The sequence below is a fragment of the Arachis ipaensis genome, chromosome B4 (assembly GCF_059453495.1).
Source record: "Arachis ipaensis isolate K30076 ecotype BB chromosome B4, ASM5945349v1, whole genome shotgun sequence".
NCBI lineage: Eukaryota > Viridiplantae > Streptophyta > Magnoliopsida > Fabales > Fabaceae > Arachis > Arachis ipaensis.
Genome location: NC_142439.1, coordinates 134,352,004 through 134,371,421, shown reverse-complemented (window position 1 = coordinate 134,371,421; position 19,418 = coordinate 134,352,004). Strand labels below are relative to the sequence as shown.

General features: G+C 34.8%; 2 protein-coding genes and 1 long non-coding RNA gene across 8 annotated transcripts; 1 reads left to right on the top strand and 2 right to left on the bottom strand.

Annotated features, from left to right (window-relative positions):
• Positions 1–7,737: 7,737 nt before the first annotated feature.
• On the bottom strand, positions 7,738–9,086 carry LOC110271594 (uncharacterized). The gene is made up of 4 exons (XM_021122590.2): positions 8,856–9,086; positions 8,259–8,810; positions 7,810–8,183; positions 7,738–7,768 (listed from the first exon to the last, which is right to left on the bottom strand). Exons 1-4 carry the CDS (start codon positions 9,084–9,086, stop codon positions 7,738–7,740), a joined length of 1,188 nt encoding a protein of 395 aa, XP_020978249.2.
• A 1,052-nt stretch (positions 9,087–10,138) lies between these two features.
• Positions 10,139–12,504, bottom strand: LOC148569315 (uncharacterized). Its single transcript, XR_015880758.1, has 2 exons — positions 11,434–12,504; positions 10,139–10,571 (listed from the first exon to the last, which is right to left on the bottom strand). It is a non-coding gene; the product is annotated as an uncharacterized LOC148569315 (long non-coding RNA).
• A 2,732-nt stretch (positions 12,505–15,236) lies between these two features.
• On the top strand, positions 15,237–18,913 carry LOC110271274 (uncharacterized). 6 transcript variants are annotated; one of them, XR_015880750.1, is made up of 6 exons: positions 15,237–15,482; positions 17,067–17,138; positions 17,289–17,416; positions 17,533–17,610; positions 17,794–17,897; positions 18,427–18,913. XR_015880750.1 is itself a non-coding variant. In XM_088483445.1 (4 exons), exons 1-4 carry the CDS (start codon positions 15,465–15,467, stop codon positions 18,530–18,532), a joined length of 306 nt encoding a protein of 101 aa, XP_088339571.1. In that variant the 5' UTR covers positions 15,240–15,464; the 3' UTR covers positions 18,533–18,913. The 6 variants fall into 6 exon arrangements, 1 of the variants encoding a protein (XP_088339571.1); XR_015880746.1 differs by lacking the exon at positions 17,289–17,416; XR_015880747.1 differs by lacking the exon at positions 17,289–17,416 and having other exon boundaries at positions 15,259–15,482; positions 16,105–17,138.
• The last annotated feature ends 505 nt before the right edge of the window (positions 18,914–19,418 follow it).

Here is a 19,418-nt window from a genome sequence, read left to right as displayed (position 1 = left end):
TTAACTTAATTTCACATAAACCCTATATATAGTCAAATTAACAAAAGTGTAGCCCTAACTATTTTAACTAGAAGTGATACAAATATAAATATATATAATTAAAAAATTAATTTTGATATATTTTTATGAAAAATTTTGGATAATTATGACTGAAAATTTTTTGTTACTAAACTTTTTTCCATCACAATATATAGTGTGAGTGAGGATGCCAAATTCAAAATAAACGGCATTTATAATTAAAATCTTATCGTAACGGATAAAGTTAACTAGCTGTATTGAAAGAAAACCTAATAAATTAATACATGGAGAGATCATTTTTATTTTCTTACAAAATTTTAAGAGTGATAAAAAAATACGAAAATTTTAAAAAATAAAAACTCTAATCAAAAGTGAACTGGTTATAAAATCTATTGCACAGAAACAATCTTAAAAATCGAATCCAAGATATGATGCTTAAATAACTCAAACAAAACCACTTGTGCCCGCTTGGACATTGTAACTAAGCTAGTTGTACTTTGGAGGACTTGGAACTTGGAAGAGTCAACAATTGTTGCATTGTCCTCAATAACATCTTGTGAGTGGTGACATATTCCTTCTCTCATCACAAGATAAAGGAACCTTAATTATTTTCCCCCATAAGCCAATGGTCAACGGAAAAAATTAAATTGAAAACTAACTATAAATAAGAGCATGGTCCTAAGAGCATTCCCTGTTTAATAGGGTGATAAAAGAAAAAGAATGGTCCCAAGAGCATTTCCTGTTTAATCTATCATGATTAATGATGAGAATTATTTTTGGGTCAACTTGCATAAAGTGCATACACAACAAAAAATGCGAACAATACCTAAATTCAGGAATTACAGTTGAAAATGTGAACAAGACAAGGTGTATAACATCATAGATTAGTAGACATAAATTTTTGACAAGTATATCATCATAATCTCTTGATCATGTGTTTGCTTCTGTAATAAAATTAACGTAAATTATATATATACTTTAAATCTAGCTTAAGCTTATGTTAAAATTAAATTATTTATTTATGTTAAAGATATAATAATTTATATGTCATTTTTTATCAACTTAAGTTTTGAAAAAAGTAGTATGACGAAAATTTGTTACATTATTTTCTCCCTGTACATTTTTCATCATGTAATATTCTCTTCTTCGTATGATTTTTTATTTTCCTTTTGTGCACATGCTGTATTTTGGAGTATATAAAAGAAAAGTGATTATATTTTAGCTTCTCGTGCTAATTAGTAGTTCATATATACATTATTCCCACTATTGATCATCCATATTTAATTAGTATATGCATGCATAAGTACACATATTTCATCACATTATTTGTCTGTGTCTTATTCATGTAAAATTACGAACTATCAGAGGATACTAGTATAGGCCGAAGTCCCCCCAAAATTTCAATAACTTAATATAGATAAAAAAATTTTGTATAATATTCATTTTATAAAAATAGTATTGTATTTATTTTGGTCTTGCTTTGTTGCTTTAATCATAGATTTTTTGGGCGTTGAACTTTTGCATGCACAAGCTAAGGTTGTAATTTAATTTTTCAGAGCTTATCAATTAACGGGGTTTTTCTCTCTTGCTAAGATTGCTAAGATTCTCACAAATTTAAACAGTAAGCTTTGATTTAATTGCTAACATTCTCTCTCTCTCTTTCCACCACCCCAACCCCAATTCTTCATCTTTTATATGCTGTACCTTCTCTTCCTCCATTTTCTCTCCAATTTCTTCCAATTGAAAATGCAAAAGTACAGCATGAGGAATAAAGATAGATTCATGATGGTAAAACATAACGATTAAGTGGGAAATTGAGATTATTGGTTAGTGTTAGTCCAAGATATTGTTCTGTAACCATAACGATTCTAAGTAAAACCCTTCAATAGAAAGCATAACCACATCTTAAAGAGATCAAATATAGGGGTGAGCACGGGTAGCGGGTACCCGATTACCCACTCGAATCCGAACCAAACCAATCAAATTGGTTCTGGAATCGACGGGTAATCGGGTCCAACCCGAACCAAACCAATGACATTTGCTGATGATTGGTTCGGGTATTGGTTTTGGGGGCACAGAACCCGAACCAACCCGTATACCCGATCATAATTAATTAAATAATATATATATATATGACTTTTTATGTGTTTTCTAACTCATAACCCTAATCCTATCTCACTAATGTTTAGATTTTAATGTGTTTTAGATTTAGCTTCTTTCAAAGATTATTCACTAGACTTTTGTATTTAACTTCTAATATTTTTATTGCACTTTTATATTTTCATTAGACAAGATTATTTACTATTAATATGTTTGGATTTTGATGAGTTTAATTTTTAATGTATTTGGTATTTAATATGTTTGCATTATTTCTGTTGATGTTACATGTTTATTGTATTTCTTGAATTTTTAAGATAAAAATTTGCCAATTTAATTTTTTTTTTATGAATTTCAAAGTCATCGGGTACCCGCTATCCGAACCGAACCAATCCGCTCTTAATCGGTTTGGTTTGGTTCGGGTACAAGCACAAAAAAATACAAATCCGAACCAAACCAAACCAATTACTTTTTGATCGGTTCGGTTCTAATTTTACCTTAAACCCGAACCAAACCGACCCGTGCTCACCCCTAATCAAATAATGGATATGCATGCAAAATCAAATCATGAGTCCTTCTCCGCAAGTGTTAAAGTAATTAATTACATATGGCTTTGAGAGTTGGTAAAAATTAAAGCTGCTGTTATATTGTTATGTGAGAAGTAAAGAAAATCAGACTAGCTATGTATGTATATATATGTACAACAACTTAGACTACCTGATCATCATGTTCTTCATGCAGATATATATATACACTTAACCAAATTATTTAATTCATGCAGTAATTCATAGACATAAATTAGTATACCGTATATGCATTACGTACAGTACGTAGCAGTAGCACTACTTGAGTGAAATTATGCATACACGATGCATGTGTATTAAGTGCAGCCACAAAATATAAATAAATTAAAAGTATTAAGAAGGCTCAAATTAAAGTGTTTTATAGAGATAGATGGAGGTGGCATGCATAGTAGTAGTAGTATTTGTTTTAATTTGGGGATGGAGATTAGGAAGAGTTATGGAATCAGAAATAGAAATGGAAGCTAAGAACATAATTAAGCTTATTAGGTAGCCACTACACAATTAATTCGGGGACCATTCCTTCCAAAAATAGCTTAACATGAGAAACCATGGGAAAATGAACTTTGCATGAAAATAGAAGGGTTGAAAATTATTTAAAAGGATATATATATATATAGGTGAGTTCTTTAGTGGCATGATTTTGGATGGTTAAGAATACCTATGTGTTGACTGGCAAATAACTTTGCAACATATGACATGTATGGCAACCCGTAGAACAATGTACTAAAGGAAGAGTGTGGTAAATGAAAAACATTAATTGCAATGACAAATATGAAAATTGGCTTCCAAAAAAGGAGTTTTATTGAGGTGGGCTATTGGAGGGGATTGAAAAATAAAAAGGTCTGGAATAGGGGTGTGCATGACCCGGCCCGGCCCGAAGACCCGGCCCGGTCCCGAACACTTTGGGGCTAATTTGATGTGATTTCATCGGGTCTAGGGCCGGGTATGGGTCTCAAAAGTAGACCCGGTCATTATTTTGGGTCGGGTCCGGGCCATAGCTCGGGTCACCCGAAATCGGCCCGGTGGCCCGGTCATCATACACAATTAATATTTTGTGTTATTAGTGATGGATGATGGCTATTATTATGTGAAATTTAAGTATTGTAAACCTTAATATTTTGTGTTATTAGTCATTATATATAAGACTATAAGTTAATGTTTTATGTTTAAAATGCATAAGACTTTAGACTAATGCATAAACTTGTGTTACTTGTATTGATTTAAATATTTGGTGTTATTAGGCAATATTAGTATTGATTATGGTTATACTTTAATTTTAGAGAAGAGTTAGTTCTTATTATATTTTTCTAAGTGAATTTTACTATGTCAAATAATGGTTGGAGTCTTGGAAATTTGGATATTTTTACTTGCTAACTTATAAGAAGGTATCAAGGTAATATAATATTAACGGCCCGGTTTTCACCCGGTTTTTACCCGGTATAATCGTGGCCCGAAAGTGTATAGGTTTCATCGGGTTTAGGGTCGGGTTCGGGTCTAACAAATAGACCCGGTATATATTTCGGGCCGGGTCTGGGTCACATCAAACCCGGTTTCACCCGGCCCATGCACACCCCTAGTCTAGAACTAGAAAATGGCTGACCAATAATAAAAAAAAAGTGGTATTAAATAATTAAAAGGATGCAACAAGTCACTGATAAGTGATAAATCCTCAAATGAAATTTAGTATCGTAATAAATTAATTTTTAATTTATTAGATTAGGAGATAATAATAATAAATAAAGCGATATAATAAATAATTGTATTCAATTATTTGTAATATTTTGTTAAGTTAATGCAATTTGTAACAAATAATAAATTAAATCATATTTGTTATAAAAAAAAATCTATCTATATATTTTGTTTTTTTAACTTCAATAAAAAAACACAATTTATTCCATTGATTATTTCAGGTGGGATCGATGGAGCATGGAATCACACATAAACCAATACTAAAAAACTAAAAATTTATATAAATGAATATTATTTCATCCTAACTTTATGTTATCGACTACAAATAGGTGTTTTAATTTATATAGAGTATTTTATCTAAATATTGTTATTATAAAACAAAATATTTATATTATTAATATTATATAAAATAAAAAATAGTTTAATTTATTTTACAATGATATTTATTTTAGAATTACTTTGAATTATAAAATATTTTAATATTTTTATTATTTGTATAATAAATTATAAGTATTATTTATCTTTTAATTTATTTAAATTATAACTATGTATGAATGAAGTATATATTTTGTAAATAAATGAAAAATTAATATTTATATGCGTTTAAGAATATATTTAACATTTTTTTACTTGTTATTCTAGGTAAATGTACTTTTCAATTAAATTATATTTATTTTTATTTTAAAAATTTTTATTACACTTTTTTATTTTTATTTTTATCTTATTTATTAACTAAACATTTTATAAAATTTAAACTGAAAATTGTATTAAATATTGTTTTTTGATATGAATTTGTTGATTAACAGTATAATTGGTAATTCAATGACAAATAATATATATATAAAACTTAGATTGTAAGAAGGATCATGGAATATTTAGAATTATTTTGAATTTTACAATATTCAGATGTAATTATTTATTTGTAGTTATTTTTTATTATTTTTATTTTTATCTCATTTGGTATCTAAATTTGTTATGAAATTAAAATATTTAATATTAAAAATTTAAATCTGATGCAAAATCAAGTAAATTTTGTAAATTGAGAAAAGCTTCACCTACTCTGACATAGCAAATTTACTATATTCTCCTTTGTCACGATTAACGTTAGACAAAAGATTACCCTTTTCAAAGACTTCAGCAGATCTTGTTCTCACCATCAACTACATATCTCCTTCCACATGTCAACTTTTCCTTCAAACACATCATTTAGCCATCTTAGTCACCAAACACTTTCATCCACCAGAGACGTCACCATATATATATATATATAATCTTAGTCACCAAACACTTTCATCCACCAGAGACGTCACCATATATATATATATATATATTGCATTGTTGGCATTCCATTGCCACTGTTTCATTGGTTATGTTTTCTTAAGGGTAAAAAACCTAAATGAGTCAAGGGGAGCTCATTGTTACCCAAATCCGCCAAATCAAATTTTACTACAACAATCCACCAGATCACATTTTTATATAATTCGAATTGATTAAATTCGAATTACTCCCTAGCTTTCTTCTCACCTAATTTGAATCAAGTAGTACCGAATTATGATTCAAAATTTGTGAGTAATTCGAGTGGAGTTCATTCGAATTATAAAGGAGGAGTTCGAATTAAATCAATTCGAATTACATGGAGAATGACACACGAGTAGAGTTCGAGTCATATTGATTCGAATTACTTGATTTTGTCTACACTAAGTAATTCGAATCTACTTGTTTCGAATTACAATGGATTCGCCTATATAAAGAGTTCGAACCAAGTTCATTCGAATCACTTTCTCATTCTCATACCCCACCAAATCCCAAAGAAAACGACCAACATTCGGGCCGAGTAAGACCGGAGCGGCATATTCAGGCGATGGGGGACGATCCGGGGAGGCTTTATCGTTTGGATGGAGTTGCTCATATCACCGGGGTGATCAACGACGAGGTTAGTGGTTTCTGATGTTGCGCTTTTGATAGTGTTTTCTGTTATTGGTTAATGGTAGTGGTTGATGAAAGCGGTTTATGATAGTGGTATTTGTTCGTGGTTTATGATAGTGGTTTTATGATAGTGGTTTTTGTTCATGGTTTTTTATAGTGGTTTATGTTATTGTTAGTGGTTTAGGATAGTGGTCTAGGCCAGTGGTTTTTGTTGATAGTTTTTTTATGGTGGTTTATGTTAGTGTTAGCGGTTTAGGATAGTGGTATAGGATAATGGTTTTTGTTACCGGTTTTTGTTAGTTGTTTTTGTTAGTGGTTTTTGTTAATAGTTTTTGTTATTGGTTTTTTGTTAGTGGTTTTTGTTACCGATTTTTGTTAGTTGTTTTTGTTAGTGGTTTTTGTTAATTGTTTTTGTTAGTGGTTTTTTGTTAGTGGTTTTTGTATATGTTAGTGGTTTGTGAAAATGTTCTAATTATGCGGTCCATCTACTGTCTAGCCTTGGCGTTGCATATCCAGCGTTAGGCGGCAGCAGGGGATGCGTCTTGATGAGAGGTACGTTCCGTACTTGCAGATGGCCGGCTTGTACCATCTTGCGAGACTGAACGACAGATGGTTCCGACTAGACGAGCCCCTAGTCAGTGCATTCGTCGAGAGGTGGCGGCCTGAGACGCACACCTTCCACATGCCGTTCGGAGAGTGCACCATCACGCTGCAGGACGTCGCATACCAGCTGGGGTTGCCGGTGGACGGTCATTACGTTAGTGGTTGCCTGACAGACTTCCACCTATACATTGAGGGTGGGAGGCCTGCTTGGACGTGGTTCCATGAGTTGCTCGCTGTCTTACCTCCTGAAAACCAAATTCAAAAATTCGTAGTGAACTGCACATGGTTCCAGGAGACATTTGGAGAGTGTCCCGACGGGGCTGATGAGGAGACAGTTAGGCGCTTTGCACGTGCCTATATCATGATGTTGTTGGGGACGCAACTGTTTGCCGACAAGTCCGGCAATCGTATACACATCAGATGGCTACCCTTTGTTGCTAGACTTGAGGAGATGGGTGGCTACAGTTGGGTGTCGGCGGCACTAGCATGGTTGTATCGATGCATGTGCCGAGTCGCCAACAGACATGTCGTGAAGTTAGCTGGGCCGTTACAGTTACTGCAGTCTTGGATCTTTTGGAGGTGGGAGAGAAAGAAGGACCATGACTCAGCATTCTCACCCTCAACTAGTGCGAATGCCACAGGGAGTATGTTGGAATTCCCGTCCTGTGCAATCGCCACAAGCAACATTCCGCCATACTTGCCATATAGATGGGTGCCGTCAATACTCACCAACGGTTTGCAATGACGAAATGCCTCGATACAAGGGGGAAACGTCCAGAACATCCTATGAAAATAAGCCTGAGACTCGTCCACCTGTCCCCTAACTTGAACAGGCCAAGTCCTGAGGACTGCTACAGTACCAGGCATCGTCAACTGAACTCCTAACACCCACCGAGGGAGCTCGTTGTACGACTCATCCCAGTCCCCATAGATGATTGCAACCGCCTTCTGCTTCGCCATCCACACCCTCCTATATGTAGGCCTGAACCCAAAGTGTATGGCCGTGGCATTTAGAAGCACCTTGATGTTGACGGATGCGTCAGCCCTAACCATTGGCATAATGAATGTCGCTATCACATGATAGTCCAAACTCCTATGGTCGCTGGAGATGGAGGTGGCGAGACAGGTATGCGGTCCGTTGTACCGCTTGACTTCCCAGATGCCCTTGCGTTGCCGGAGACTCAACCGAATCAACCATGTGCACCCATTCCCAAACTCAGAACACTTTCCCACGTACCTGCGATAGTCAGACTCTACTACCTTGTACTGTACCCCTCGGCGGATGCTGTAAGTCTTCACACTCAACAGCGCCTCATCTTTATCCTGAAATTGTTGACCAACTTGGAACTCTGTCATACTGGCAGACCCTTCCGTATCTCTAGCGCCAAATCCAGCAAGCTGCCCAGGATATTCGTCCTGCCTCATGGCATCCAGGTCCAACGATGAAAAATGGGGTGGGTACTGCTGTGTGCCAGAACTAGATCCACCTGTAGCCCTTATCGGATCACTCGCTCCAACATCATAGCCGCTGTCATCAGCGATCATATCCGGCTCGACATCATCGTCATCTGGATCATCAAACAATCCCTCTCCAACACCAGCCGGTGTAGGACACTGTACTTCGGTTGGAAGATGTTTCCCATATCCAACCTCGTCTCCAACATTGCCGCTGAGATCAACAGCGAACGATAGGGAGGCGGCAGGCTGGATCGGTGGCTCATACACTGGAACGGACGATGAAGCAACCGCAGGTCTCGAGCTCGAACCGGCCACCGTGGCTATAATGTTGGCATTCCGGTTCGACCCACCTGAGCTGGATACCACGTCAACCAACTTTGCCAACAGCTCTGGTGTCCTCACCTCGGGAAACTGCCTATGAGAAAGAAACATGACCTGCAAGTCCTCATCACTCCCGATCGTGAAACAATCATACTTTACCGTATCATGGAGCACCGTGATTGGAATGCGATAGAAAAACTTCTTAACCCTTTTCACTCCTTCCAGACCAAGCTTGACCAGCACGGAGCTAACGAGAGCATCGTAGCTGGTCGTTGGGCTCACGATAATACATAGAGGATCCTTATCAGTGAACTTCACGCCAGACTGAGTTTTTCTCTTAATCGATCCTCTGTGGTGTACTAGCACTAGAAAACTATCCTCACTAGCCATCTCACCTCTTTGTTGACAGCAACATGAGTTCACAGCATATATATAGAGCTCCGCTTCACACTAATTCGAATCAACTTCATTCGCACCATATATATATAATTCGAATCAATTCCTTTCGAATTACCATGCATTAGTAATTCGAATCTACATGTCTCGAAATATGCTTTGCGTCACTATTTCATACTAATTCGAATTAATATCATTCGATTTATTTTTGTGTAATTCGATTCTTATTGATTCGAATTACGTGGGAATTTTGCATGCATAATTCGGTACTACTTGATTCGAATTACGTGGGAAGAAAGCTAGGGAGTAATTCGAATCCTATTAATTCGAATTATATAAAAATGTGATCTAGTGGATTGTTGTAGCAAAATTTGATTTGGCGGATTTGGGTAACAATGAGCTCCCGTTGACTCATTTGAGTTTTTTACCCTTTTCTTAAATTTTCAGATATCAAAAAGTTGGATCTATCCACCTTTAAATGACACTGCGATGTGATGGCTGAAATCTGAATGTTTTAGATAATTTATTCATTAATTTGATTTGATCTTGATGTTAGTTTTTTACTTTATATTCCTGCAAATTAATGTTCTAATTATTTAGTGTCAAATTATTTTTGTTTCATTTTATTTAATTGGTTTAAAGTGACAGCAATACTTTATTATGTTATGAAGTGTTTACTCTTGCAAGTATTCTGTCATATAAAAAGTGAAACACGGTTTGGGAGATACTATTTACATATCAAAATTAGACTATACTTTTTTTTGGAATTAATGAGAAAAAAAGCATAATAATTAATAAGGCTTTCCTTAGCATATGATTATAAAATGTAACTCGAAAGCCTTGTTTGTCAGCATGAAATTTTAAGCTTTCATTTTTCTAAACGCTAACAAATCATTAAAAGGAAATAACAAAATATAGACGCTTGACAAATTTATATTGAAACTATTTTATAAGTGTAGCTTGAGAAATTAATTTCAAAAGTGAAGAACATTTAGGACTATGTTATTTTAAGACTATTGTATAACTATTTGCGATTGAATAAGTAATTCTGTCAATAAATTTACAATACTGCAAAAAATTAATAAAAATTAATGAACTGATTCTACATGTCTGATAGTATCCAACAGAATCACCTATAGCTAATTTGGACAAACCAACCAATAACACTGCGTAAATGAAGCACAAGAAGCAACATTCAAAATACTAAATGTGGGTTTGGTTTTGGCCGATTGCGACAAATAAATATGTACCGGCAAGAGAATTTACATAGGAAAAAATATATCTTAGTTCTATGCTCCCACAATGTTTATATACGCTATAAGATCACTATGTATCAAATCAGTGTTAAAGCTAACACCCCTATGTTTATCAGCTTGTTAAGTCCTTCATGTGAAGAAGTGCTGCCACTTAGTTCTCCAGCATTCACATATTGACTTCTTCCAGTGCCAGTATTTGCAGACACATTAACTGACCAACCATCTATGTAAAACAAATTTTAAGGCTGAATAAGCATTACAATAATAACTAACATAGCCCCAAGCAACGAAAAATACAGCTAACTTTATCATGGCATCCTATAATTCTCATTCTTTCCAGAAATTAATTAAAAGAAAAGTTTCAATTAGTTAGCAATAAAGGTTTCATTTGAACTACAACCGCTAACAGATACATTATGCTTAGGCCTTAAGCTATGGCTACAAGACATTGTGGGCTTTAAGAACAAGAAAATTTCTTGGTTGGAATGGAAAACGAACAACTTAGGAGCTTCACGGAAAAATAATGAAAATAAGGGAATACAACTAAATGTCAGCGAAAAAAAATAACAAAAGGCAATAAACTCTGGAATTTAGTTTCTATATAAAGAAAAATAAGGTTCAAGTTCACATAACATCAGCTATCAAGCAAGTATTATTGGATCTGAATGAAACAGATCACTGAAGACAGCAAAAAAAAGGGCACAAATGTCACTTTAAGCTTCTGTGATTTCAGAATTGACATTAAGGATATGAATAAAAACACATCGGACCCAAACACAAATCATAAAGAAACAAATATGAAAACTCACGAATACACACAAGCAACGTAACTTGAAAAGGAGGAGGAGGAGGATTTTGTTGATGGGGGCACACGCACACACAACATTCACATACAAAGGAACTGGATTTCCTTATATGATACTTCACTATCACATCTAATTATATTATAGGGGAAAGCCATCAAAGCATCATTGAGTTCTGTTCACCATTTTCATCGACGTTCCATAAGTGAGATTTCAAGATATAGATTTAACATATAAAAATTATGGTCTAACAGAGCTAAATAGTTTGGAGCAAAAGGCTACCTTTGTAACCCAGAACAGTTGCACACCTACAGCACCATTGACAAGATCCCTCTTCATCCTAGCGTTCTGCACCAACTGCTTAACACCAATGTAGACTCCTCCTATGGCAACAAAGGTCAATGCATAGTTGCCCATCATCTTGAAAGTTCTTATGAGGCCTGGAAGAGCAACGTTTCTCTCAACACGAGGAACATGATTCCAGGTGGCAACAACAGTACCCAGATGGTGCCAGAAATTAAACCAGTTGTTGCACCCTTAATAGTTTTCATCAATGCAGAGTTGTAGGCAGCATACTCCTTATGAGAATCATGTTTTATTCTCTGACCTCTGAAATCAATAAATGCAGAGGTGAATGCCAATGCTGACCCAGCCTGAATTGCGGTTTTGATGCTCCCTTACAGGAAGAAGTGTTCAAATGAGTGTAATCAATTCAGTATTGGTGAAAAAAAATTCATTGCTCAATTACCTCATCCAACATCACAATTCACAAGCAGCAAATACATTTCACAACTAAAGCAAAATCAAATTACCAGAAATGAAAATCCAGACAGCTACGCACAACAAAATCTAGGGTAAGGGCTTAAGAAGAGAACGAAACTGAACCTCCTTGAACGTGTGAAACTGGGCATCTTGTCCTATGATCTCCTCCTCCACCTCAACCTGTTGCGACGCCGAAGTCTCGGCACCGGGATCAATATACAGAGACGGCGACTCCGGCGGCTCCGAAACCTCAGACACCGGAGTGAGAGGCTGTATGTGCGGCGGGGACCAACCGAACAGCTCTCTCGACACCATCACGCCCTCCGATCCCTACTAGAATTGAAACCAGTGTCAGATCCACCGTTATTCACAAGGCAAAATTCGATTCGAGAAAACGACGTGGAGGAACTGGGTTCTTCTTCTTTGCCAGATACAAATAGGCGCAGAGGGGGGACGATTCGAACAGAGCTTGAGAGAAAGAAGAGCAGAGTGGAGACGACACGAAGAGAGCTTCGGACAAAGAAGAGCAGAGAGGAGACCGAGTGACCGACTGACGGAGACACTTCTTCTTTGCCCAGACAGGAAGAACACTTTAGATCAAACACTTTTTTTTATTTTTTTATTTTTTATATATGTTTTTATTTTGAATTTTGAATTTTTAAATGGTTTCAGATTTAAAATTACAAAACTAAGGCTAACTAAATTTTTACTAAATTAAAAAAATTAAGATAGTTTTTTGTTCAATATAAAATAAAATATTTAAGTTTTTTTATAAAATTAAATAAAACAATAATTTTTGTTAAAATATAAAAAAAATTAATAAAAGTATTGATATAATATATATTTAAAAATTGGTGTTTGTTATGGTACGATAATAAATTCATATATACCGATACCTTTAAAATATAGACAAATAACAATAAGACATGTGGAATTTATTTCCACATCAACATTTAATTTTTTTTTTAAATATATAGTATATCACAGTTTTTACTAAAATACTCTTTTAATTAAATAAAAATAAAAAATATTTATTTATTTAATTTTATAAAAAGGCTTAAACATTCATCCTTTATTTGATTAGACAAAAATATCATTTTAAATTAATCAAATTTTAAAATTCAATTAACCCTAGTTTTATAGTTTCAAATAAGAGTAAACTACCATTTGTACCTACGAAAGTTGAAAACGCTGAGAAATCTACCCATAAAAGAAGAAAATTACCATTTGTATCCATAAAACATGAGTTTCGCACAACAAAAATATCCAAACACTAAAATATTACCTAAAAACCCCAAAATACCCTTATCATCATCTGCATCATCTTTCCCCTCCCCACTAACCACTCCATCATCCTCGTCTACTCATCACCTTACCACCACCACCACCACCACTAACCCCAAATTGCCTCTGTTTCCGTTCTTGCAGCCTCCAGTGTCAGTGTCAGTGACCACCCCTCCTTCTCTCCTTCCCTGTCTCGCTCTTGCCGACCAGAGGACCTTCACACCCACCCCGCCCCTGCTTCGCCGTCGCTAGCAACCCTAGAGCCGCAGTGCCCCCTTCTCCTCTTTTCACCACCGACCACCCTCACCTACCGGAGCTACCTTCTCCTCATCACCGAACCAGTGCCTCTGACGGGCCACCGCGCCAGCCGCCACCACCGCGGTCCCCTTTGCAAACCAAAATCGCGGTGAGCTCTCTCTCTCTCTTTCTGTCTCTTTCACCATTTTTCTTTTCTCCCAGAAAAAGTGAATCCAAATACATGAGGCTTCTGTGTTTGATTGTTCAGATTTGATCCTCTCTCCTCACTCTCTTCTCACCTTGGATCTGTGTTCTTTTTCGCCCTATTTCTGTTAGCTTTCTCCATGACACCCTTTTCAATGTTTTGTTCCCTCAAACAGCTTCAGATTCAGCTGAAACCAAGATCCAATTTTGACTCTCACCCATCGTCATCCATTTCAAATTCTTCTCTGGGTTGATTTTGATTCCTCCAAATGTGAAGGTTATGGTGATGAAGGAGTGGCAATGAGGTGGTTTGTGGCAGAGGTGGTTTGTGGCAGAGAAATGGAGGTTAGATCAGAGAGTGTTCATGTGATGCGAAGAGAGAGATGGGGGATGATGGTAGTAGTGGTAATGATAAGTGTATTTTGGAGTTTTTAGATAATTTTTTAGTGTTTGGATATTTTTGTTGTGCGAAACTCATGTTTTATGGATACAAATGGTAATTTTCTTCTTTTATGGGTAGATTTGTCAGCGTTTTTAACTTTCATGGGTACAAATGGTAGTTTACTCTTTCAAATAATTGAAACAACAAAACAAAAACATATTAAAATAACAAAAAAGTCAAAATTATTCTTCATCTATATTAAACATATTAAAAAAACAAAAAATTAAAATTGTTCTTCATCTGAGTTCAGAAACCTTCAGTATTCTTCATCTTCTTCTCTCCTCCTCCTATCCTCTCTCTCTATCTCTTAACCGTTTCCAGAAATCTCCTTCTCTGGAATCCGTCCATCGGAAAGTTCAGAAACTTGCCGTTGTAGGAAGATCAACGCTTCTCCGTCGTTACCTCGGGGTTCGACTCTAGGGTTCATACTTTGGGATATGATTCGTGGAGAAGGATTCAACACTTTTCCTCCCCTCTGAAGCACATCAAAACAGCAAAATCCTAGCAATAATTGATTGCATTGAGCTCGGTAGCTAGCTACCCACGGAATTTAAAGAACCTAACACTATGTTTGGTTTAATAGAAAATGGGTGGAAAGAAAATTGATGGAAGGAAAATGGATGAAAAAAAATATTTTTCTTTGTTTGGTTATGAAGGAAAATAGGAAGGAAAGAAAATTTTTGTGTGGGTCCCACTAAAAAAATTTTCTTTCCATCACAAGCAAGAAAACAAGAAGAAAAGTGCTATATTTTTGTATTTCCAATACTACCCTTAGTTATATTATTATTAACAAATATTAATATAAATTTAATTTTAATATATTATTATAATAAAATTTTATATTTAAATATTATATGTATTAGATAAATAATTTAAATCAAATATATAAAATTATAATATTTTATAATATTTATAAAATATAATAAAACATGAATAAATAAAAATATTTATACTTTATTTTATGATAAGAGTATTAATATAATTTTATACTATTATAATTTTCTTTCTTCTCACTTTTCTTTCCATCCAAACAAAAGAAAATTTTCTCTCTATTTTCTTTCCATCTATTTTCTATTCATCCAAACAACACACAAATAACTCAACTTTTTTTTCCATTTTTTTTCTTATTTTCTTTCCTCTTCTTTTCTTTTCTTCCATTCTCTTTTCAACATCCAAACAAACCCTAAAGGAGAAGGAAGGCTAAACCACTGGGCAAACGCTGCATCTTTCTCCTCTATGGAAGTTCTTTGAATGCCCCTTCGCCCTCCATCGCCGAGCCCCGTCCAGCCATCGTCGTCGTCCAGCGCCTCTCCCTTTCTGGCAGCCACCGCGTCTTCCTCCACTCCTCCCTGCACTCTGCCACTCTCTGTCTGCATCATCAAGAATGGAGCCTCTGACTCAGGTTGGTTCTTGAGTTTTTTTGGTCTGATTTTTCACTGCTTCTATTTGTTTTTCTGTTCTGTTCTTGAGTTAATTCTGGTTTGTACCTAAGTATTGTAGTACTTGATTTTTGGTTTTTGCAATGTCTTTGGATTATTTTAACTAACTGTATTTTCAAGAATGTGTAGCACTTTGTTGGATAGGGGAGCGTTGTCAATTTTTTAAGTGGTGGTTACTATTGAGATCTGAGAACGTTGTGGCATTTGGTTGATGTCTTAGTGCCAATAGCTGTCTTGTTATGGTAATATGTTAATAACGGTAATGAATAGTTTTTTAAGGATTAATTTGTGAATAAGGAATGAGGATACGGCAAAGTGTTTGAACTTTGTTTCGGATATGCGGTATTTGCACCTAGTACTCATATTACATAAGATGCTAGGCTAATATGTGTTGAAAATATTATCAATTGTTGGAGGTTGTGGTTTTTATGAATGTGTTGATGATCACCTATTCGTCTTCGGTGAAGAATTAGGGACTGGAATTTCATGTAGTAAACATGTGCATTTTATATAGCTTCATAAACTATTCTGGCTTTTATCGGCACCAAGTGAATTGGCTAAATCATTGGCCAATTTTGTTGCCAGGTAATGTCCGAACTTGAAATTCCAATCCATGTACAATTTGGTAAAATCTTATATGGTAAAATCATATTTGTTATATGGTAAAATCGGGGATTAGTAATGTTTGTACGAAGAAACTGTTAGCCACTCCAGAATCTGAACTGAGGCAGCGGTTCAAGGGAAACTATGACTTTGTGCTTGGCCAAGTGAGTTATTGAGATTTCTGCTACATGCTTCTTGGTATCTAATTATTGTTGACATTATATGTATATAAGTAATTGGGGCAATGGGATTTTCATGTTCTTACTTTTTGCATGCTTGTGTCTATGCTCATTTGGTCCTTGTAGTTGACTCCACTTATTTGTAAAATGGCTTTATTGTTTTACTTATTGAATGTGAACTTGATGAAATATGTGATGAGCAACCTTTATTTTGTTATGAAATAGAATCATTTGACTTCCAAAAATTTTATATTCTGAAGGCTTCAATGGTCTAGTTTTGAAGTTACAGTAATATTTTGATTTTTATTTTAGCATTGGAGCGTTACTTGTTCCTTGATATTATTTTCATGTTGACATTTTGTTTGCATTATCTAAATCCCAAGTAACTGTGTCCTACTTTTAAGATCCTATCCCAATTTATTTTTGGGGGAGTTTAGATGTACCCCTGAATTTGGCAGTTGTGTTCTTTTCGATATTGCTGCCTTGAAATGTTGTAAGGCCTTTGTTAATTTCTCTTTGGCTTAATTAAATATATCATCCCGTGCTTTTATATATTTCATTAAATTCATTGTATTGGCTAACTTTATATTCATTTTTTTCTTCTAATGGGTAGTTCTCTACGGAAAGATTATACAGTGGAATAGTTCATGGTGTTAAACATGTGCATTTTATATAGCTTCATATGGAAGTATAGTCATTGTTGTCTTAGTCAACACATGGTTCAATGATTAACAGAACAATGTATTTTATTCAATTTGCTTCCAGAGTTGGCATGTTTGGAGAGTCTTGAGATTTCTTGCAGTAAAGTCACTAATTTTGGCATCAACTTTCTAAAAGGTACTTTCCGTCTCCTTGTATTATTGTGGTGTTTCAGAACAATCAGGATTTTTTATTTTATAGGTTCAACCTAGAATTTTCATCTTCTTCCATGGATTTTTCTTTGTTTTCTGTTTTTATGTGAATATATGGTTATAATTCTGAATGCAGCTATCAACCAATCAGTTTGTCTTTTCCGGGGAAAAATTTCAGTTATATATCCAATCTTCCTTGTGCTTCATTTCTTTGATGTAGACTTCAGTTGTATAAATCATTCTTGGAAGCATCTTCCATGATAAGTATGTCATTTAGTTGGGATTGTATAGGAACTCGTTTGTTTATTGTTTTAAACTATTTGTGGATTACATCGTCACTGGTGGTGGTTTTCTCAAACCCTGTGTCTGTTGGTTGTCAGGTGCAAGCCTTCTTTGCTGCAGTGAAGGAATTGTCACGGAAAGAAGTGCATTATGGTTCTTATGCAACATCAGAGCAGGTACTGTGGGCTCGTTAATTTTGGTGGTGCTGAATGAATAACCGAAGTCTGTTGTTAAGAACTTTATAGCCTCCTATAAGTTGTTCTTACCATACTTCACTATCTGTTAATAATTATTTTGTAGCCTTTTCCTTTCTTGTATGCTAGTTTTTCATGCAAGATAAGGGGTTTATCTGCTGGCAGGTGATTGCGGCTGGTGATCTTTGTGCTATTTGTCAAGAGAAGATGCATGCTCCAATATTACTTCGTTGTAAACACATTTTCTGTGAAGATTGTGTATCAGAGTGGTGAGACTTGCTTTGTTGTTATATATACTGGTCTGCATAGTAATCTGAAATTATTTTGTTATTTATTTTGAATTGGCACTTGGTTACCTGTATGTATGAGTTTTTTTATTTTCAAATGTAGCAGTAGTTTGCTTCATCTTTATCGATTTTAACTTAGAAGTTTCATGTTATGCTTTTTAATTTTTAGCATAGAGTTATCTGGTCCTAGATTTTGCTTTTCTAGAGTATACCCGACTCTTTAGGTAGTAGAATGCGCAATAATAGCCGTTGATGAGAAAATTGCAGATATATTTATCTATCATACAGGATTCTGTATGTTTCAAATTTTTAAATTATTTTATTTTCAAAGGTAGCTGACCACCCCTAATGGGATAAGGCTTTGTTGTTGTTTGTTATTTTCAAATTAGTGGCTATGATTGTTGAATGTGAACGTTAGAGAAGCCAAATTCACTGATCTTACAGTGCTTCAATCTCTCTTGCTACTTTCATTTTTATTCCTTTCTATTTTCTTGCTCTCTTATTTTACCAGGTTTGAGAGGGAAAGGACCTGCCCATTGTGCAGGGCTTTGGTAAAACCAGCAGACTTGAGGTCATTTGGTGATGGTTCTACTAGTTTATTCTTCCAGTTATTCTAAGATATTATAAATACAAGCCAGGATATTTTTCTGCTATGAAGCTTTTTACATTTTTGAAAGAAGCAACCTTGGTATATATACACCAACAACACATGTAAAATTTCGCCGGAGGCATTCGTGGTTACACTTTGAGAACGTCGAATGCGGAGGAGTCACATTGAACTGGTCGCATCATGTTCATATAATATACTAGTAAGAGGTTAAGTGTATCTTCTAATGACCCTATAAGCTAGAGGAAGTTCATTGTAAGTCTATGACTCTTCATTAAGAAATGAAGGTCTATTTCTGCAGTTTCTGCCATATATAGTGTAAAAGTGACAAATATTTCCGAATGTGGTTTATGAAACACACCCGCAAGGAGTGTTGCTTCACTTCACACAATCTTTGTGTAGTTTTATGTTTTTGTTTTATTGCATTTGATCTGATAGTTTCCTTTTCTATATATTATGATAATTTAGTAGGCGGTAGTTTTAATTAAGAACTATGTGAAGATGCTTTTAATTATAGGTTATTCTGAATTTATTAGATGAACATTTTGTTTCTCTTTATTTGTAAGAAGGGAGATTAAGGATAATCAACATCATTTCACTTGTGATATTGCTTCTTTAATTTGTTATAGATTAGTTATAAATAACTAAAGTTATGATCAAACAATATACAATGGTTTCATAATCCTGGTTGTCACTTGAAATAGGTATGTAGCTCAAAAAATGGTCTAACTATGAAATAGGTTCTCCATCTCACTAGACCAAAATAAATACTAATGACAGTAAAGATTAATTTTCAGAGAATGGTCAAAAAGGAAAATTCAGTCTCTATTACTTAAATACTTCATACGAGGCATGAGCTGAGTTAGTTATAGGTGTCTTTCTAAAGTACAGTAATG